Raw genomic sequence first — 24146 nt, 5'->3', positions numbered from 1 at the left:
AAACCGTCTTTCCGCACAAATATTACGTCACCTGACATGACCTTCAAAAGAGATCATTTTAACTGATAAAATTTTATGTATTTCATACTACGAGTACAAAAAATAGTTGAAATTCGAGATTAGTAAGGCTTAAGAATCCATTTTATTGCTACAAACACCAAAAATTCCTTATCATTCAAGCATGACTAAAAGACTACCATGCTCAGCTAATGCCTCCTAACATGTCAGACGATAACTTTCTCACCATAAATTTATTTTTAATTTATATAGTCTTACATTTGATTTTACTGTTGAATAACAAAGATGACATATAGAGGGAGCTTTAGGTGGTCTCCAAGGTCATAGGACCAGAATTTAGCCACCATCAAATAACAAAAATGTATGCCAAAAAAAGAAAATAATAAGCTAATAAATGTTACACATGTGTTTTGAAGAAATAACATCAAAATAAATGTTCAATTTACATGTCAATATCTAAATTATATTATTACCAATACTGCAGTTAATCAATGATGAATCTTCTTCTGCGGCCATCGGCAAAATTATTGTCAAACGTTCTTCGTAACTATTTGCGATCGTTAACGGATTGCCTGAATTTTGAATCATCATGAGATATGAGGAGAAGTATCTCAGTCACGTTATGCAGCAAACCAAATGTTGGTAATGGAGATGCCTCAGCTTTTGACGTCATCATTCCACTTTCCAGTCGCATGATATTGCTGACAATTCTTCTCTCTTCTCACATTCAAACCCTCAGCCCCTATTTCCCATCAATACTTTTATGTATTAACCCAGGCGGAAAGAGTGGGCCACCCCTTGAAGACACGGTCGACTTCTCAATCTCCATCCCATATCACATGGCTTATTTCACGTGGTCAAGCTCACTGATTCTATTTGTTAGCCGCGGGCAGGCTGTGCTTATGTCCCGTGAATCCCATCACCAGAGTAAACTTTCGGCTGGGAACTTGAATGTGGTTTCGACAAACAAATGTCCGCGTATTTTTAGATTATTAAGTGGAACTCAAGCGAAATTGATTGAAGTTGGATTCAGACATAACATCTAGTTGTAAAGTCACATAATCGAAGTATAATAATAATATCGTTTATTTTCGTAGGCACTGGGGCCCATGAGAAAATATAAGTACAGCTTTCTACATTTCACATTGAGATAGATAAATAAAAGAAAAAAGTAAATAAATATATATACATATACAGTCAAATGTGAACAGTGCATCGCCTAGTGCATGAAAAAAAAACAATACAATATTTTCGACCTATAGTATTTTTAGAGTATTTTATTTTATTTATTTTTAGAGTACTTTATTCGAGTATAGACAGAAATAACTTCCCACTTTTAACGATGAAAGTAACTCATTAATCAAATAGGGGCTTTTCCAACTTGCATCGATTCTCATATCGTCTAGGCTATCATTTATGTATCACATGTATATGTAATGCCATATTCATGTAATAATTTAACAGTATCGATCCAAAATTGAGCATGAATACCATCACCACCTCAGTCCTTTGATCAGGGGTCGACCCCATGCAAATAAAAACTTCATTATTCCAATCTCAAAATATCTCTCAACTCTTAAATCGTAAAATTAGACCCAAAGCAGCCTTTGGAGTCCTATTTCATTGGACGATCAGTCTTGAGGCTAAATAACGAATAGTTAATTACGGGCCAACGCTCTATGCATGGAATGGTAGGAAAAGGTAATGTTATAAATAAATAAGGTAATGTACGGCATGGTATTTGTCGGAGTTGACCGATAACAAAGGTAATTTTCACCATGGGGGAAGGATAGGTTTGAATAGGTGGGGAGAACCGCGGCGATGACATTAGCCTAATCTTACCGAAAGGCGCCGAGAGGACCACGGCATAACGTCTCATCCGACGGTCGGGGTGTTGCACTTGAATTGCCCTCCATAAAGCTATCAAGCATGCATCCGTCAGCCTCTGAACAAATGCTGCCACTGCCGGAATTTGAACCCGCAACATCGGGGTGGGGAGTCAGCACTTTAGCCACCATACCAACACGAACTCTGAGAATTTAAGTCATGGCGCACTTGATAAATGTGAATTTATTCCTTTTGATTAGTTTAATTGATAAAATATACGAGTAGTTACCAGGTATTCAAGCAGTGGCCGCCGGAGCAAGAATAACGTCACACGGGCTTTTCCCAGCATTCATACTTAGCCGTCGCGTCTTCGCGCGCTTGAAAATGTTTCTTTTTTCATTTAATCGCGATAAATAGATATCGTCATTTAAAAATCTAAATGCGTGAAATACGTACTCCAGTAGTAATAATTATTCGATTTAGGGATTTAAAAAAATAGGACACAGGAAAAAATAGGAAAAAATAGGATAGGAAAAAATAGGAAATAGAAACGAATTTTGTCGGATACAGCTGAAGAGTAAAACTTGTGTGTTACGCGTGCAACAATTCTGTGAGAATAATCAATCAAATCTTCCTACACAAAGCCAAGCAATCGTACCGAATAGAAAGGAAGAGCAGGCTCTAGGCACAAATGGGTAATTACTTGCGTGAAACTGAGGAAGGGAGCGAGCACCAATCAGAATGCTTATGAATGGGAGTGTTAGGGCTTCTTTCCGCCAAAGAAAACGTGAGAAATGGGGGAGGTCTTCAGCTCCTCATCACGTGCTCACGTTAATTGGTGGCAATTTAATAGGGCAGTTTCCTTCATCAAAGAAAACGAAAGGCATTGATTGCGATTCGTTACCCACCATTAGTGCATTCATAATATAAAAATTATTTGTTTTTAGAAATCCCAGTTTAGAGGAATGTTAATGGTCAATTTTAACCTCATTTGAAAAAGGCCAGATTGGCGCCCATGTGATGCCACTACGCGTGACTTCACAGGGACCCTGATGCTATTCGAGTAGTCAGGAGTTTGACATCGTCTGAGATTAGCAATGCATGCTTGAGGCACAGAGATCAGGGAAACATTTATTTACAATCACCTATTAAAACTACCTATGGTAGATAAGTTTCCTTCGCTTGATAGGGTATTAATAATCCTTATTTAAGCCAAGCGATACCTGCTAGCAGGGTACTTTGCTACCTGCTAGCAGCCTACATCTAAACGGCACTCACATCCTCGCACCAAGTTGGCCTCACACGGCGGTAGCTGTTGCCAGAATGACGTCACACGGGCTTTTACCAGCATTCATGCTTAGCGGTCACGTTTGCGCTCGCTTGAAAAATTTCACTTCGCATTTCATCGCGAAAAATAGATATCGTCATTTAAAAATCTAAAAACGGTAAAAACGTACTACAGGAGTAATAATATTTTGATTTAGGCAATTGCAAAAGATTGGAAACCACCCTATTGCATTCAATAAACCTTTGCTTCAACCCAAAGGTTTGATTGAATAGGATAGGCTAGAGCTCACCCTAGCGTGAGAACCGGAGTATTTATTTGTTCACATTCAAGAAAATAATGGGTGATTATAGAATCGAAATATCCACTTACTCGAAGTTAAAGCTAATTTGCAATCCGTTGCCATGTAATGTGGTATTACGAATTAAGAAACTTGATACACCGTTAGATATTAGAGAAAATAATCAAACGTTTCCACACATTTCTACATTTTGATTTTTAATGTGATCTGGAAGTTCCAGTCAATTTTGATGACCAAAGGTAATACATCTTATTTGGTAAAAATAGAATTCGGAATGAATGTGGAAAAATATCATCATACCACTAGAGTGAAATGCAGCATATTTTTTGTACCAATAAGAAATATTTTGATTGAAAAGATGTTACCCCCAAGCCAAATCGGATAAATCTCCGCCAGTGAAAATATTTTTTGAATAGAGTTATATTATTTCTCGCAGAATTGATTCGATCTGAGTTTTACAAAGTTTTACTGCCAGAATTCAAATCAGTGAAATTTTATAGCCAAAAGAACGGCATATCTGTTATTTACATCTTCATCGATAACAGTAAGGTATTGAATTTAGGAAACGTTCAATTGGAATATACTGAAGGATAGTTGATGAATGTGTATTGATTTATGCCTACGGAAAAGAAATGTAAACGAAATGAAGTGGATCTAATTTTAATGCAAAGATGCTCATAATTCTTGCAAAGAGCAATGCCGTGGAAAATATGAATTTTCACTGGAGTTGGTGTTCTGCACAGCTGGTCTTTTATTTATCGATATCATTCTAAAGGTTTCCAAAAAGTTTCTGAAAAAAACTTAGAATCGGAGTCCGACAAGGAAACACCCTTGTCCTCCTTCCTTCATGTACCAGGAAAACATATATTAGAGCACACCTCAATGTAGGCAAGTAAGCATTCAGATAACCTCAAATATAATGTTTCTTAACTACCTGGGAATAATCAACTTCGACTATTTGGCTAGACGAAATCCGGTTTCTCTCAAGAAATCCCAGATTAATACTTTAATTTTTTTAAATTTCAAACGTAAAATTAATAATACTATACGATATTGGTGGTATTTTTTCGATTTAGAGCTACCGTAAACGGTTTTGATTAAACGTTAATTTACTAAACTAATAGATTCATATTTGAATCACAATAAGTAAATTTAAACCTTAATTGGCATAAGTTAATTCAACTCGCATTCATGAATACCACCAAAGGTACTTACAATGCGCGAAGAAGTATAACGCAAGGATCAGGATCTAGGACTCCTTACATGCATTTTTAATATCTTTGTTGGCTAAAAGATAAACAATAACCACACTTACAAATTTACATTACCTTTGGTTCCATCGATAAATTGTGCCGATAAATAACGATGAATAAATACATTTCTTACAATCTTTTTAATGTGTTTAGTTATCATATTAAATTTGCGGTGTAGTTCAAATTTTAATGTCCCAGAAAACTACCGCAGTGTTTTATGGAGCAGGCGTCGCGCCTTCCCTTAAATGATATATTTGTTTGGAGGGGTGTCGATTAAGGGTCGTCTAACTGCTCCACGCAGACAAAACACTACAAATGGCTATATGTAAATTAGAGGACAATCATAAAATTTCTCATCATTCGTAATTTTTATATGGAACAAAATATCCAATCGAAATTAATACCATAATAACAAAAGCTAACGTCATAGCCTACCAATGAGATTCATAACTTGACCTTGTATTTTGCCATTTCTACTGTGGTCAAACGTACTAAAGTCGAAAATCGATCTCGTTTACATTTACTCTGAGACTGACCCTTATTTTATGGAGCAGGATAAGTGACGGCAGGGAAGGATTGCCAATGCTACTACGCCGCGTTGAGCTGATTCGACCGATATTGGTCGGGATTCTTTTTATTCGCTTTTGGGATATGTTCCCTGCTCTGAATTTCATGTCTTCACTTTTATCCTTTCCCGTGCCTCTCCAGTACATTTTAACTCCCTTACACTTTGTATCTGAAGGATGTAGGCTTTATTGAGGATTGCTGTACCTAGTCATGGAAAAATCTCGGTCGAAATCGATTTTTCGAGCAATCGATTTTCCAATGAAATAAATAGGTCGAATTTTCAACACAAATCGATATTTGAACAAAAACATCGATTACTTTTAAAAGTCGAAAGTTTCTTAAAAAAACAGTGCGCACAGAAACATGTTTATTATTGATTAAAAAAACTCATAATACAAATTTGAGAAGTAGAAAAAATATACTAGGTACATGATTCAAATAATAAAGTAAAAATAAAATAATGGGCATTAATTTAAATTAATAATTAAAAGCCGTTAATTTTTTTAGAAAACCTTTTTTAGATGCTTTCTTGATGATCAAGGGCCTGGCATTCAATTTTACCGGCCTTATAGAAAATGTTTTCACGTGGTACGGATGGCGTTATCATAGGCCGGTAGCGACGCTGCTGAAACCAAAAGAAATGCTCATGATCGAAGTTGGAAGATCGAGTTTGAATCAAAACTCGAAAAATCATGGCTCGTTCTCGATTTACTCGATATTTCACCATTAAAACGGCAAGAATGGTTGCATAACTACCTAAAAGGGCCATTACCCGTCATTTTGACGATTAGATATTACTCTTAGGGCCCGCATTACAATGTCAGGTTAACGCTAACCATAATATGGTACAGCCCACAACTTAATGTATAGGTGGTTAAAAGTTCAGGTTACCTAAAGTATTATATCAGCTAACCTAGCTAACCAGGACTTTCAGTCACCGCCAGTTAAAGGGGAGGGTTGTATCATTTTATGGTAAGCGCTAACCACACACTATAAAACCGGCTCTAAATTTTTCTTCGATTAAGTTAAATTAAATTGAAAACTTCATTATATATAACGTTTTTCTTTACTTATCAATACAACTGGGCATTTTTTTATAAATACTTTTTAAATAAAAATTAAAACTGAACTGCGATCACGTCGCTCCTTCTTCTCCTGTACTGACCGAACACACGCCACTCGAGATGTCAGTTTTCCTGATTTTTTTTCCGCTACAAATGTAATAAAATAATGATAAATGCATAAAAGTGCCGACTAAACATCATATTAGCTAGACGTAACATAGTGTATTTATTTCCTGAATAAAACAGGATTCGTCATGATCGAAATTCGAGTTCTAATTTTTTTAACTCTACTGCAATAGTAACAATTAAAAAAAATTAAAATCGCACTATCTAGTAACAATAAACTGACCGCAAAAGTACGCCGTGATGGGCTGCCTTCGGGAAAAGGGTCGAGGATTATATTTGCACGGCTGCCGAGGAAAGGGTCCGGCACCCCGCTAGGAAATGTCATTGAGCGGAGGAAGCGACTACGTGGACAATTCCTTCCCGAGAAACAACTCCGTACAGGGCGAAAAAGAAATGCTCAAAGCCTTCCTACAGCCAAAAGCAACTTCTCTTGAAGGAGCCCGGCGCGAAAGAATTAAAATTCGAACTTCGATTTAAATCGATTTGTTAAATTCGATTCGGAAATTAATCAAAATCGACTTTACCATCGCTGGTTTTATCTTTGGCTTTTATCGGAAACATTTCTTCCCTAAGAGTTTAGTCATCCATCAATTTCATCCCCCGCGTGAGAGATTTCACTCTCGATTAAAGCGTTATTTCGCGAGAAAAGACACGGGTCCTCACGAGGGTCGTTTCAGTTCCAAAGGGCGCAAGGAGCGAGAAATTACCCTCGCGCAAATCCAAGCTTTCCCCTCTAACCATTTCCTCTGAGCCTGCCAATTCACTTCAAATGTAACTCTTTCTCTTTTCTCCTCAATCTTCGCTGGAATGTCAAGATCCACTGTAAATTTAAAGAGACTCACTAACTCGTTAAAGAAAAGCAACGCTTCCAACTTTATCTCCGTACAATTTCCATGGAGATTGAGGAAACTGGATTACTTAGTGAATAGCTATCTTATTATTGAAATTAATATAATATTGATTACATGGAAACGATCACATAAATATGGTTTATTGAAACCCTCTGACGTGGTGTCAGAAATTCCATCATTTAGGGCCTAACTGAGTGAAAGTTGCTCTTGAGGGGATCGGGTTGGTGTAGTAGCTAATTTGTTAGCTTCCCACTCCATGGGCTTACGTGCAATTCCCAGCGGTGGCAGAGAATTTTCAGTGACCTACTTGAATGCTATGTGGAGGAATTTTCAAGCGCAACCCACCGTCCGTCGAATAGGACGTTAAGGCGTGGTCCCCCTGGCGCCTTTCGTTAAGAGCAGGTTGATTTCGACGCCGGGAGTCTCTCCATCTAACCTTTCATAACCTTCCCTCATGGCGCAAATGACCTTTGGTATCGATCACCTCCGATATATACCATACCATACATTACTTTACTTCTTTATAATATTACCTTCAGTAATACTCCTTACTTTCCAATGACCTCAGCTGTTGGTCGCCTCCTTTTAATGTCAATCCACTGTACTCTAAAGGGGACTCACAAATTCGGCGAAAAAAGCATCGCTGTAAAATCTATCCCGGCAATTAAGGAAACTGTATAGCGTAATGGTCTGTGCAGTGGCTATGGAATCCAAAAGTCCGTGTTTCACTCCACGTAGAGGAACATTTATTCTCATCAGAATTTATTCGAACGAGAGTGAGAGCGTTTTTTACAACTCTGAAGTTTATTGTCTTTCTTGTGAAAGTAGTATAATCATTGGTTGTGTGCACATTAATTTTATTAGTTATGAAGTATTTTATGCTCAGAAAGTAATACATACTAAGAAGCTAAAAACATTCCTCCTTGCAGGTGACTTGAGCAAGAATAGGTTTTTTTGCAACACAGTAGATAGTAAAAATGAATATCCAACTGATAATTTCGTTATGAAGCGCTTTTCCCAGCTTTCCAACTGTAACTATATTTTAATGAAGTAAATAACTAATGTATAGATAGAAGTCAAGAAAGCTGAAAGAATTTCTTCACATTCATTTTTTCTTCAATTATAAGAGCGAGAGTCATTAAATGCTCTACGGACACTTGGAAATCGTATATTATATTAGATTATTTTATTTATATCCGTTCGAATTCAATGAAGGAAATAACTATCCGTTTCCCATTTTTCCCAGAGCTTGTGAATAAAGATATATGGAATATATATAGAGAATAAAGAATGAGATAAAATTCTTCTTCATCTTGTACATCTATGACGTAAAAACACACTACAATAATGACGTAGATTTTCATTGAATCTCCATTCTCCAATCTCCATTCACTTGAATCATCTGAGAGAAGCCCCTTCGCCTCTCTGAAAGGCATTAATCAAAGGCTATTCCGGATACGCGCGTTGCCATAGTAGATCAAGTGGATACCTTAGCAATGCAACGAACTAGAATAAGCAGCCCTTCACCGCCAATTCCAAGCCCTAGACCTTGGAATTTAGAGGAACATGATAAGGTCAATCACCTGGCATAGGCTTCTGCGTTACGCCTACACGACACCCATCTATCCAAGCGGATTACATATTCTATAAAATTATTTATATATTTACGACGGGAAACTTTGGAAAGCTTTCTCTTTCATTCGCGGGATACGCATCATACTCATTTCAAGAGCTTTTATAGTGTTACCATGCATACCTCACGGATAAAAAATACACACAATAATTACTTTTGTTTCGCTTTCGTTCGTTTTTTAACTAGCCCCATAATATTTCTGAAAATTAGAATTTTCCAATACGAGCATTTTTTATTGAATACCGTCGCCATATGATATTTTTTTTTCATTTTAACATGGTCCTTTCTCGTATCAATACTATTTTCGCTTCTATTCCTTCCCCTCTTAGAAGAATTATGGACAGACTCGTCGAAATGTAAAAACATAAGTAGGTAACTGTACGTTGGGAGGGAAGGGCGTGTATAATTTAGAAGTGAGAGAGAAATAAAGATACGGAAGAGCAGACTGAAAGCAGTAAATAAAACCTCAAGCTTTTGAAAAGGGGGCACGGAGTGTGAGACGCAGAGTATAATTGAGAAACATGATGTAAATCGCGATTCATTTCTGTCTTTGCGCTATAGTGTACTGCGTTAACTATACATTACATTAGAGTTAACGCAATGTGAAACAGACATCAAACACATTCTAAGAAAATATACAGATCAGACACATTCTAAGCTATATCTGCGCGTCGATATTTTCGCGATCAACCAAATTCAGTCACACATTTTCTGCCAAACATGAAAAACTGCGGTTAAATTCGGGAGTGAAGAAAGGGTACGAAACTGCCATATTTGCCGAGAAAATACCTTAATCAGCAGTCAGAGCACGTATTCCATTTTCCTGGAGAATCGAAGCTGTTTCATTGCTCCACCAATTCTTATCGAAGCAAGATGCAGGACCGGAATCATAAACTACGTATCTATAGACCGTATATTCAGCATTTGTTTTGCACGCGTGGTGTGCGGAAAGGAAAGCACATGATGAGAAGACATCTCACTCAATAGTGGATATATCACCTCATCTCAACACCCAATAAGAGCCAGTCATCTTCAGAATAGTAACTAAATTTTCCCACCAAGTTCAAAGCTTAAATGCGATTTTGGAAGATATCTGCTGAATCTCAAAAGTAAGGAAGTGAAAGCAGAATATGTGAAAACGCGTAGACTTTTACAATAGGGAAAATTGAATAGAATATTATCATTTCTGAAATGAGCTAGCGGTGCCTTTACAGGAAAGCTGTAACGGTTTTAAAGCGGAACATGGCTTCAAAAAGTTATGAGTATTTTACTGCAAATAATGAACTCCAGTAAAATAATAAAGTATAATAATCTGCAGTAAAAAACGATGCTTATATAAAGTAACACGGAAAAACTTATAATCTGCTCTATAAACTTACTATTACTATTATAAACGTATCGAATATCAATTCAATTTTTGAAGTTCTCAATATGATATTAAGGTGGAGGAAAGATTTCTTCCACAATCATAAGAATATCATCTCTCGTCTCATGATTCCTTTACGAATATGAAGCTAACTATGTCAATGGATCCTAGGCGCGATGCAAAGAAATTTGGCCGACTTTTTGCAGAAATGGGTTGCGCCGGAAAAAATAGACGGTACTACTACACAAATATTTTTACAAAACCGATTTCAAAACTTCGTTGTCATTATCAATGGATAGCTATTTTAATTCAAGACCTATTAGTTTAGGTGCGAAAGAAATTCACATGTAAAGGAGGGGAAGACAAACTCATTCCCGATCAGCGCGTGGGGATTCAAAGTAGCTAGCGATTATGTCCATTTCTGCGTGATCTCAAAGTCTTCCAGAGGTTCAAACCTGAGGCATCAGGTTAACCAATTTAACCTTCTACTTAGTGATGGATGCGTCTAATAGCTATATGTGCATGTCTTGCAGTACCAAACAACATTAACTAGCTAGGAGTTACAAGTCGTTATGAGTCATTTCTAGGACAGTAATTAAATCATCGATTCAGAATAAGTAAATGTTAAAAATGGTTCCACGACGTTTGTGAAATAGTATACATTTCAATAAAAAAGTATTTTTACTTCGATAAAAAGTTTTCAATGTTTAATAATTTTCATATTCCAAATAAATGAATAAAATTGCACAAATATGTACAAAGTTTTTGGGTAATCTTTCACTATTATCATTCCATCAAGCCTGATTCCTTAGAAAAGTAATTAAAGGGAACAACTATTTCTTGAGGATTGGATATAAATCTTTGATATTTATTTCAAAATTTAATAAAAAACTTAATCAAAATTTTACAGGAAAAATTAATATATTTTACATAAATTATTCTTTTTTCTGGCCTGCTACAGAATAAAATTATGATTTCAAAATAATTTAGTTTTTTTTGGGTGGGTTCGACAATTATACCATACATAATTGAAACGCAGCATTTACTGGTAAAAGATAATCAAAATGATGACGTAAGAGAATTTGAATAGCAAAGGTAATCGAAGGAAATTAATTTGTCATACCAGGAGCCAAGGAGGTCGCAATAATGACGTGCATTTACTATGGCGGAAGAGAGAAATTGAAAGTCTCCTCTTGCATCTTACCCCTGGTGGGAAAAGTGTAGCGTTTTTTTAACGAAAAATAAAAAACTTCCCCGTAAAAAAATCATCATAATAAATTTATTGAGATGAAAAAATATACCAGAATTATTGGCTGTATTTTATCACCAACACTTAATATCCGACAATAAACTGAAAATGCACCGTATGGCAGTTTCTTCTACGGGTATATTGCCGAATAAAATAAAATTTTACGAGGCATACGATCAGCTTTCCATTTTTACACTGCAGCATAGTGCCTTTAGCGAACAAACTAATAAGAAGGCTAACTATCAAATATCTAAATTTTTCAAATTTCATATTTACCATAAACTAGTCTAAAAATTTCAATAAAGAATTATCATTCTCTATTGAATTTTTTCCCATTCACCTTCACTCGCAATATCTGGAAAGAATTTGAAGCGACTCTGATCTAATTCAGCAATCAACGGAAATGGGAAATCAGTTTATGTTTTACGTTGAAGTTTCTGCTCTGCGTTTAATCTCAGGAAGGGTTTTTTTCACTTAAGTTATCTGAACACATAATTTTGTTAACCCTTGAGTACCAAATAAAGAAATTGGTTTCCTGGTAAACAATTCGCTCTCTAATATTAAAACAATTTTATACTTATTTTATAATCAATTGATGCCTAGATGATAACGTTGATTTGTCGAATTTGTGGGTAATTATTACGAGTTATTCTCAATATTAAAAGTAGGCCTAACTTCCTATATGGCATATATAATTTAAAAAACTTTAATTGGGGTCATTGAGTGTTGGAAATACGAAAATAGTTATATTACATAACGGGCATCATTGAAGTTATACACACTCCACATCACCGAAACACGTTAAAGCCGTTGGGATTCAGTTCTAGGGGTATGGATTAATTTAGAATAGTTGTCAGCCAGGATTCTAATGCTTTGAAGCATAAAGAGCTTGAATAAAACGTGGCTAAAAATTACTAAACAATCACGAGATTAGTGATAGCTTTCGTAAAAGGTCTCAAATCCCATTTCAATAAGAATAAATCACAGTTTTTGGCACTCGATTAAAATAGCTCTCAAAAGAAATAACTGAACTTATTTCTGAAATCATATTTTTTCAACAATCATCTAGTGAACAAAGGGCATTTTTTAATAACAGATATAGATTACATTTACTAAGTAATATCAGTACTGGCCATAAAGAAACTTAATTTAAAAAATTTTAATGCAAATAAATATAATAATAAAATCCAAAAAAAGGTTCCATAAACTAAAAAGAATGTATTTAAAATATGATTAAATGATCCAAATATTGAATATAAGAGCTTTTATTACCTAAAGTACTTTTTTCTTCATCAAAATCAAACTACTGACCTATTTTACTACAGATTTACAGATAAAGGCAGCAGATCACATGAACATAATCTGCCAGTGATTTTTGGTATTCAAATTATACACACCAAAGGAAAAAAGGGGGCTGAATTTAAAAAAAATCCTACTTTATGGAATAAATTACGAAACCAAAAACATTCGGGAGCATTTTCTAAACTTTTCCCCATTTTTTCTTTGATCCAATCTGGTACCTTATTAATATGCTCCCCTCTCCATTTCAATTTAAAGAAAAGCATTCGGACAATCCTGATTTATGCAGGTCGGTATTGGTCCTGAAGGTCACAGCATCAATCACTGAAGGACAATGGTGCCTAATGGCAAAAGTCGTCTGCACGAAAGACTAAAGATCCTTTCATATTGAGATGGAGTGGAATGAAGCAAAAATCCCCAAGGTAGGTAGATTTTTAGTCGTAGAATTTTCCAAGGCTTTCGACCCAATTTCATAACGAAGCCCTTGGAATTGAAACCTGCTGCGTCGCCCATCATATATTTCCTTATTTCATTTCCCACTCATAAAGTGACCGACTAACACAATTTTGAAAAGGAAGTAAAGCCACAAAAATGAATTCTTTGAAAACCAATTATGCATCGCGTCATCAACAACAAACGGCCACAGACGGAAATGTCGCGATAATACTTCGCTATTTTTATTTGATTAAAAGTTAACATTAAATAAATTCGTTTGAATGGCTTTCGTAAAAAAAATCAAAACTATCTCTTCGGATTGGACAAACTTGAAAGTCTACAATGGCTGAACATTAAGGGTCAAACGATGAAATTGAATAGTACGTAAAATTTATGTAATTTGCCGTTCCAACAACATCTGGGCCAGACTTGCCCATTGTGATCTGGTTAACCTTTAATTTTGTAAAATCTCCCTTGATAACCTGGTATTACGCATGGATTTTTATGCTTAATAAGATACCCATTGTAATCTGGTTATCCAAAAACAATTTTACTCGCAACAGGGTTAATAAAACGTTACATTACGTGGAATATACATTTTAAAGTGGATAAAAAAACGATAAAACTCCTGATTTATATCTAAATTTTCAAGATCCTTCCTGCCAATCAGGAGTAAGAGAAAAAATCTGATTGTAGTGATTGTTTACGAATGCTTCTTAAAGGATTTAAGTAACATGGTGTCCAGTCAAGTGAAGCACAAAAATTCATGCATAACTCCAGGTTTTCAAGGAAAATTTACAATATTTAAGCTTAATCTTACGTGATTACTGCGATGGATAAGAATTTTAAAACACCCCAAATTAATTCACCGCTTTTAAATGTTACTACATTTATGTACTATTTTACGTTCCTCATTTGAGGTGTTACACTTAGTAACAAAAATTTTGCACTTTGTTTATGAGAGTATCATTATTCACCTCAAGACATTCGTCATAACTTGCGGTGTTAAATAGATAATTTTTTTTTTCAAAAAATCCAATTAAAAAATATATTCATTACATTATAAAGATACTAGCATGCATGCACATTAAATAGGCCAGAAAATGAGTGTTGAAATGGAATATTTTTATGTGAAATGAATTTGAAGTAAAAGATTTTGATATTCCAGGCTGGAGCAAAATTTCATGAAAAACTCATGCACGATTCCAAGGACCAAATATTCACGCGTAATTCCCACAACAGACCTCCTGATTCCTTCTATAACTACCTATGTATAGATTTAACCCAGCAAAAATCCGGAGGAGACTTAGCAAGAATATTATGCGTGGAAAGAATTGAATCATTCGAGGGGCTGAGAAGCAAAAGGGGTACAAGTGATTTATTTTCTAAACAGATTTAGGCGCAGAAATGTGTGGAAGAAAAATTAAAATTAAAAAGAAGAACATTTTAATAATGAGTCGCTTTCACAAACTTACGTCTGAAACAATCAATTTTAGAAGAAAAATGAAAAAAATCTTAGTGGCCTATGGAAACGAGTGAGTCTCTGTTCTGTGCAGACACCGAGTGTTAAATCAAATGAAGTACTGAACATCTAATTGATCTTGTTGATGGAGACTTTCGCGGGGTGGTGCAGCATGCGTAGCAAGGTTTCCGGGTTGACCTCCGCGTCGATTCATCTTCAAGACGACAGTTTCGCCGGCGTTGCAGCTAGCCTAGCCCAAACCAAGGCCTATATAAGACGGGCAAAAAACCTGCATCCGATACTTCGTACCTGAAGACGCTAGCTGCAACGCCGGCGAAACTGTCGTCTTGAAGATGAATCGACGCGGAGGTCAACCCGGAAACCTTGCTACGCATCTAATTGATCTTGTTTGCTTTTTTCATCTAATTTCTGTATCTAACTCCTTTTCAGAAAAAAAAAACAATCACTTGTGCCCCATGGCTTCTCGCACCTAATTATATATCGATCTATCTCTCTTCTTTGGCTGAAAAAAAATCTCCCACCCAATTCCAGAAAGTTTTCGTTGGCACGTGTGGCTGTCCGCCTTAGGGGGGGGGAGGGAAACATTCATATTTCCGCGCGGGGCAGTTGCTGGCAACTCGAGCGTATCCGCAAAGAGGATTGGAGACGGGAAGACAAATTTTTTCCGCAGAAAATGCCCACTTGAATAAGAAACGTGTCCAACAATTGATTCTCCCTCTCGTCTGACGCCGCTCCGAGTCTGAGCACTCAAAAGCTTACGTGGCTTTGGTGCAAATAAAAAAAAACGTACCACTGGAGCGTCCTGGAATAAAAATTAGAAATTTCAGAATGGAGGTGAAAGTGATTTGATATACACCCCACAGCCTGGCTGAATTTTTTTTTATTACCTGCATATCTTTCGCCTCGATTATGTGACACGAAAATCAACACGTGTAACAAAAAAATCATGTTCTCCTCTAAACCTTTTTTTAGATGCCGTTCAATTCTACCATTAATTGTTACTGCTGATAATATATTTGATTATTGTCAGTAGATTACGATGCCAATACTTAGATAATATTAAAAAAAGACACTCCTGTTCCTTCGGTGTTTTGCGCTATTCCATAAAAAATTTAAAAGAGTGGTGTGGAAGTAAATTTATGAAGAGGGTTTTAATGTAAGAAAGTATTTTGATACATTTTCTGAATTTTACTCTATAGCCGTTAGTAGACGGATAGAAGGGCAAGGGACCGACCCGAATGAGTTACATAGGACAGGTTATAAAGATGTAAAAGAGAAGAAATACGTCGCTATGAAAAAGTAAGCGGATAGGAGAGAGGAATGGAGATCTGCGTCAAGCCAATCTCGGGATTGTTGGTAGTTGCTGACGGGAAATGCTGCGGAGGTAAATTATCTGCTCGACGTTTCACTCCTCGTAGTGGGACCGTTTTCAAGAGAATGGAGCGTTTCCATTCTCTTGAAAGCGCTCCCGAATGAGTTGCATAGGATAGCAACGAGGAATGGAGAGAAGCGTCAAACCAATCTTAGGATTGTTGACTAATGATGATGACGATGAGCCGTTAGTACATTAAAGTTATCTGTAACAGCGCAGATGTTTAAATTTAAAAATCAACTCCAAATTCATAGGGAATAATATGCTGCAAAAAAAATATCAAGCATGTTTTTAAATTTGTTTCCGACCACCAATCAATAATAAAAGCACTGATCTACGGTATTGCAATTCAAATTAAAGCTAAATATTCGAGTTTCAAAAGATCATGAATATACGCGGTATCATCGCGCCTCAGTCTGTGATACGATTCCGCTGAGATTGACGAGACTTAAAGTTTCAACGCTCAGGATGCTCTCGAAAGTCTTATTACGTATTCAACCTGAGGAACTCCTCGCTATCACCGAGAAAAAATGAATATTAATGACTTTCAACTTTACTTAAAGCGTTATCAGAGTCAGATTATGTAGGAAAGGATTTAGAGAGGTGGATGAAAATCATTTAAGAGATTCTGCTTGAAGACGCGAGACAATTAAAAATATTAGGAGCTAAGTTTTGGGGGTTTTAAATCTTGTCAAGCGGAAATAGGGTTTAGAAAACCATGAGTTGACCTAAAAATAAAAATACGTGATCTTCGAAAATGGGATTTTTTCAAAATTGAAAAAAAAATTAACCCTATGCATTTTGGATTTTAAGGAACCCGTTTGCAGAGAAAACGATTATGGGACCACGTTAAACCTATTTGATGAAATTATCGTAATTTTCCAATATTATTGGATTTTTATAATCATTCCAATAAAAATTCGGTTGCAATCCACAATTTTTACAAGTTAGAGTTCTTATTAATATTAATGATTAAATACAAACAACAAATGGAAATTTCCACACACAAATATATAATTCCATTGGTGTCGACAAAGTGAGGCGTTGAAAATGACATTAGTAGTGTCGAAACCATGGTCGGTAGCGGAGTTATACATTAAAGCGTTGAAATTACCATTTTTTGTTTATATTTTATCATTGATATATCGCATTGCCACCACGTCAAGAATCTTCTATCATGAGATACAACCCCTTAATCCTACAATGGTTCTAATATCTTCTGATCTGTCCTTCACCCACTAGCGTAGAGTGTAGATTCTCAGTTTTTGGCGCCTTAACGAGGTGATTTGTTATTCACTACATTAAAAAGACTATCGCACAGATCGTACAGTAGCCTCAGGATGACATGATACCCTTTTTGGCATGCAACTTCGATCACACTACGAAATTTCATGGCAAAAAGGGAATCACCGAACTAATACCCTCACAGTGACAGTAATCAAGATTAATTACCCACTGGATGGTTTGCGGTAAAACGAGTCCAAAATGCGACTACGAACAACCTAAGTAACTAATCATCTAAATATTTTGCTGCCGTAAAAAGCTTCCTTTGAAACACGATGTTGCACTCTAATTTCTCCAACGACCAACTGCACTCTAATTTCTCATTTAAATCCCATTATTAATGGTACTTAATTTATTTATTGGAGAATTTTGAAATTGGGGAAAAATCCCGTCCTTGGAGAGTTTCCCTAACTCCGCATTCCTACCCTAACCTTCCAGCTCGTAAATATCCTAACCTTCCAGCGCGCGCGTGCCAAAAATCTCCCGCATTATCATGCTTGACCGGTGGTTTTCGTTGACGTAATACTCGATTAAAACTAATGGTAATCAATTGGGATTTTCTTGGCATTCGGAGTGAATATTAAGAATTTTCCTGAATCTAAAACTTGAAAATTTACCAATGCATTTCCAAAGACGAAAAACTTGTAACTTTAAAATATGAAAAAGCTTTGTCTAAAACAATGAACCTCAACTCTATGTACTTTGAAATTTTCTATATTATGGCTTAAGATAATCAAATAATGAGTCAAAAGGAAAAATAATGTTCCGACCTGTTGGGAGGGAATGTTGAGTCTTCTAAAGAACAGGAAAAACAGATGTAGACTAATGAAAGTAAAGTAATCAAACCAGACCAAAGTTGACAATTGAAAATGACGAGAAAAATGCCGAAACGCTTTATTAATATACTTTATTAAGACTTTCACAATTATTAGTTAATTTTTGCAGCATTAACGCAAAACAAAATGTCAAAAAGATAAAATAAATTTCATGTGTTTGCATGAAAATCTAAGTTACTAGTAAATTTAAAAATTCAGAAATGTGAAAATTAAAATTCGAAAACTTTTATTTACCCAAAATTTGATGCATGGAAATTGGATGACATCTGTCAACTATGGCCCTCACAGTATCATTATTCAAGATTACGATTAATTACGCACTGGCTGGTTTGCGGTTAAAGGGGTCCGAAATTCGGTTACGAACAACCTAAGCTACTAATAATCTAAATATTTTGTTACCATGAAAAGCTTCCATTAAAACACGCTGTTGTACATAGTTTAAAAAATAAGTAATATAAAACTATGCCGAAGAATCCAGTACCACTGGATTAAGGTCTTTTTTACCGTATTGATAGCATAATTTATATGAAGTTGGTGCGCATTTATTAAGCAGAAATACCCATGACTTACTACATGAAACTCACTACAACTCGCAGATGATTTAACGACTCCATTGAAAACATACGAGAGCACTACTACTTTTCTCGGATAGTTGGTCAATTTATTTAAAAATTGCTATTTGATTACGACCATCAGCACTTTAATTTCTAATTTAATAGCCATTGTTAATGGTGTTAATTGTATTTATTGGAAAATTTTGAAATTACTAGAAAATCCTGGCCTCGGAGAGTTTCTCTGCATCTCCGCATCCCTTCCCCTAACCAATGGTGCCAAAAATCTCCCGCATTCCCATGCTTGACCGGTCGTTTTCGTTGACGTAATAATCGCTTAAAACTAATGGCAATCATTTTGAGATTTTCTTGGTATTCGGAGTGAATATTCAAAATTTTTCTGAATATAAAACATGAAAATTTACCAATGTATTTCCATAAATGAAATATTTTTAGTTTTAAAATATAAACAAACCTTGTCAAATCAATGAACTTCAAGCCTATGGACCTTAAAATTTTCTAAACTATGGTTTTAGATAGGAACATAATGACTCAAGAGGAAAAAAATCCGACCGATTGAGGGGGAATGTTGATTCATATTGAAAAATGAAAAACAATTGTTCCAAAGTAAACTGTTGAAAATGACGAGAAAAATTCCCAAACAAGTGAAAAAGCCTAAAATGGTCAAAATTATTTTAAGTCTACTTACAGATCTTTCAGTGTAGCTGCGTAAGGCTGAAGGACTCCCCGTCGAAGAGTCACCAGGCCAGCACGAACGATGGAGCTGCGAAAAGATGGTATGAAATACTTCAATTACTTTTTTATTTTTATAACCCTAAATAAGTACTGTTACACATGCGTGTCAAAAAAAACAAAAGTGACTATGGTGAAAAACACAACACGATGAACAATATTAAGAAATGAGTACTGAAGAATAATCGAAATTCAGAAAAAAAGTGACATTCCAAAAGGAGAGGAATAATATAAAATTCACTTAGTTCTCTGAGACGAAATGCTTATTTGTAAATTAATAATACATTATTATGCGTAATAGTGAATTATAAAAAATATATTTATACTGTTTCAATTTTATGTTGACGCCATGGTCGGACTGATAGTCGAATGTGATGAAGATAATATGGCTGAAAACTTGAAATACAGACCAAGCCATCCATATTGGTGTATAAAAAGTTACTCTCCTCCAAGATTAAATTCAGAGAATAAATTTTACAATTTTACAGAGGATGTAAGGTACAGGTAACCGATGTTCATTCACAAAAGAAGTTATCTTGACAATAAGAATATCATGCTGTAGGATTCGGCGGAAGTGGAATGAGTAGAAATGTTTTTTTATAAAACAAATACAAACCCACTGAAGTGGATGAATATCGATTTATTACAAATATTAAAGTGAAATCAAAAATAGAATAGACTATAACATTAGAGTAAAAATTTCTTAGGGTGTTCATAAAAAACAGATCCTTATTTCGAAATCCATCAATTCAGACCTAAAAAAATTCATTGACTTAACGCAAATAGATTTGTGAAAGGATAAACCGAAGAGGTAGACGATTTGACTGGCTCCGAGATTTGAACCCCATGGGCCCAAGTTGGCAAGTCGTTTGCAGAGAGTACCCGATCTCCGATTTTCCTGACTGGTAGTCTGTATATGGCCCAGAATGCGCAAGTGAGGGCAGCGGACGGTGAATCTGGGTGGGCAAGTATGGGCCGAGGAGTTAGGCAAGGCGCTGATTGCCTTTGCTTTTTAACGTTTTTGTTGAGGAATTGGTAAGAGAGGCGTGGGATGAATTGGAAGCGGAAGTAAGAGTGGGAGGAATAATGTTTAAATCAGTGAGGTTTGCGGATGATCTGGCGTTGATTAACCAGTCAGAGACGGGGCTGAAGGCTCTTGTGGATGCGATAGACAAGCGTTGCAAGGAATACGGCATGAAGATTAAATGCAAGAAGACAAATGTTATGCGGTTTTGTAAAGCATCGCGAGCTAGGCATGTGAGACTTAAGGTAAAAGTAGGCGGGGAAAAAATTGAGCAGGTAGAGCAATTCAACTATTTGAGCAGAACATTTGAGGAAAATGGATACAGCATTATGGACATCACGAAGGGAATTTTGTTATTGAAGGAGGCATTCATGAACTTGAAGGAGCTCGTGAGAGGATTCTTATGTAAGAGTTAAAAGAAAAGCCTAGAGAAGAGTCTGATCTGGAGTGTAGCGCTTTGTAGTGCGGAAATATGGACACTTGGGAAGGAGGACGAGAGAAAAGTGGAAGCGCACGAGATGTGTGTGTGGAGAAGAATAGAGAAAGGAAGAGGAAGGAAGAATTGCCTGATATGGTGGGTGAAGAGAGGCAGTTTCTTGATGAGATACGTCGCGAGACAGAAAGTATGGATGGAGCGAGTACTGAGCGGGGAGGGGATGTTGAAAACAGTGTTAAGGCCTGGTTACACGGTGCATTAACCCGTACGGGTTAATGTATGAATGCGTGTCTGTTTGCATGTCTGAATTCATGGACGTTTGCGTGAACGAGGAGCATGAATGAGCGGTTACACGGTACATGCGTTCGCACAAGTTTTCACACATTTTCTCGTAACGCGAGGCGTTTAGTTTTTGTTTATTCCCTTTACAGTGCGCAAAATTTAAATTTTAAAACAGTATCATTAGGTAGGAAGCAGACGATACCTACCAGAAAATAATTCCCTTTTCGTTGTTTCCTGTAGGTAATATATTTGCGCTGTCGTGTAAACAGTGGTTTTCATTGTAGTTGCCGAAGTTGTTTCATTTCGTGCCAGTAATATTTATTTATATTTAATATTTATTGTTACCGCTCGCTTAATGCTATATCTCAATAGTACTCTATTTATTTCAAACCGTTATCAAAGTTAATACTTAGGCCGAAAGTTTGTAGACGCATCTTGTTTTTAAGCCGTGTTTACCAAACATTTTTCTGTCATCTGTTTCACTGAGTGTAGATGATGTATGAGAGTAGATATTTTTAATACTTTGTTCTACTTTTGTCCGGGACGTTTATAAAGTTAAGAAGATATTTGCTGTTGATGGAAAAGATGTTGGTTTAGAGGTCTTGTCGATTTATGAACTTGCGTATTGTGAGTCGTATTTTTGTGTTGGGCCAGCGCATTCCCACCTCGGACGTATAAAAGGTAGAGTTGTCGTTAATTCGTAAGATATTAATTATGTTTAAATGTGTTCTATAAGTCGTATGATAGCCGTTGTATTTCACAAATGTCGTGTTGAAAACTCTGCGATAGCCTCATCGATTGTTTTGTTCCGGCATAATACAACCAATAAGATATAATAGGCATAAACTTGGTATGTCCGGCATACATACAGGGATAATCTATACGAATATTAGTGTAGATGCAAATGGTGAGTTTGTGGTAGGATTCAAGCACTTACGATACAGTACAAATGAACAAATACGCGTAAAGAGTTACTGAATAGCCAAGACGGCCGTGGAATAGCCCTGCAGATGACAACTAAATGTGTCGTTTCCCACCAGGTGGCTCTGTTATCAACTTGTGCGAATGCATGAACGAAATTAGAACATGTTCTATTTTCCGTTCACGCGTTCATGCATTTGTACATTTTGGGGTGGTTACACGGTGAATTTTTCCGTTCATTCTCGCGTTCATACATTTAGACATTAACCCGTACGGGTTAATGCACCGTGTAACCAGGCCTATAGAGAGTAGGATTTTGGGTAAACAAGGGAGAGAAAGAAAAAAAATAGGATTTTTTTATATAATGTAGTAGGCTTTATAGTGAATTGAAGAGGGAAGTCTAAGAGGGGATGAGAATCTGCCGGAATTCTTCGTGAGTTTCCATGCAAACCTACCTTAATCGGTAGAATACTTTAATAATAACCCGGTATCTGCATTACCTAGTGCTTTGAGGAGGGCACACCAACTACAACATTCCGTCCATCGAATGGGACGTTAAACCATGGTCCCCTTGGTGCCTTTCGTTAAGAGGATACCAATGCCGATGTTGGTTTCCTTTCCATCCTTCCTTCTCTAACCTTGCCTAACGGCTAAAGTAAAGTCTCTGGGATGACTCCTCCAAATTCAATACCATGCCTAGTTCCCTCCGCTCCGTGTTAATGCCTACAGAACGAATTTAGATTGTTTTCCTTCTTCGTAAGAGAAGAAGCTGATCATGAAGAGATGTTTATTTTTTATGGGCTCACGCCAAAGGCCATCAAATCTACTTTAAGAGGCCTCCATTTCTATTACATCAATCGGTTCTAAAATAGCCATGGATCGTGTTGTCTTGTGTGAACAAGATCCGTTTCTTTTTAGAGGTGTTGATATATGTTCCATTCAAAATGAATAACAAGTTATCGATTTATCCATGACAAAATATTAACAAAAAATGAAAATTGTAATAAATGTAACTCAACATTGCGTAAAGTTGAGGGCAAAAAGCGTGCAAAAACGGACGAAAAACAGCCTATCCCTAGAATGGGAGACAAAGAGTGGCAAGACTAAACTAATTCTTGTCTCCCACTGCAGTGGTTCGTCTTTGCAGAGCTCTAGTAAGGGAGGGCCAGAAACTGGCGCGCCACGATTAATTTCATGTCCCCCAAGCTCCCTGTGACCGTTTATCGCAATTGGGCCACGATTCTCGCGATTGGGCCATGGTTATCACGATTAGGCCATGGCAAGCAACGAGGTAACGATCGATTGTCCAGCAAGGTCAACATGGCAGCAGGGCGCCCATGTGAGGAATGAGTTGAGTTTATTGCGACTGACAAAATTATTATTAATACACTGGTGTCATTTTACTGCTACTCACTAAGCATAGTTGTTCAAATAAGGTTTATACATTTTTATTGGCCGATGCATAGAAACTATGCATACACAAACTAGATGCATACCCAAACTAGATGCATACACAAACTAGATACACAAACTATGCATACACATACATAGATGCATACACAAACAATGGCCGATGCATATAAAACGATATTAATACTTATGCAGAGAACGTAAACGTCGCCGAAACATGAAAAGAGGGAAATACTTTAGGACAATAATAGGGAGCTTTACAACATTTTAAGAAATCAGTCTGCTATATAAAACAGACTAATATGAGACTAAAACAGAATTAAGCGTCTGGTAAAAGGCGGAAAAAATCTGATAAGCTCACGATCGCGTCGGGTCTAAAATTCGGTAGCAGCGAACATAAGCAGTACTAAAAAATCCTACTCCACTCAGCGGTAGAATTACATGAAATAATAGACTAAAAAATATCAATATCAAACGGCGTTATTTAAATTTAAAAATCATCTATGAAAATCCAGTTGGG

The 24146-nt window shown here is 36.3% G+C and overlaps 1 protein-coding gene across 1 annotated transcript in view; it reads right to left on the bottom strand.

Moving 5' to 3' along the window:
• The window catches only part of LOC124167640, a 174556-nt gene that overhangs the window by 58481 nt on the left and 91929 nt on the right, over window positions 1-24146 (bottom strand). Inside the window, exon 3 of the mRNA XM_046545620.1 lies at window positions 19510-19584. Coding sequence (XP_046401576.1) covers window positions 19510-19584 — 75 coding nt within the window. The remainder of the gene's footprint in view (window positions 1-19509; window positions 19585-24146) is intronic.

Source organism: Ischnura elegans, chromosome 11, assembly GCF_921293095.1.
Source record: "Ischnura elegans chromosome 11, ioIscEleg1.1, whole genome shotgun sequence".
Taxonomy (NCBI): domain Eukaryota; kingdom Metazoa; phylum Arthropoda; class Insecta; order Odonata; family Coenagrionidae; genus Ischnura; species Ischnura elegans.
Note: the sequence above shows the minus strand (reverse complement) of the source record. Positions and strands in the feature narration are given on the sequence as shown.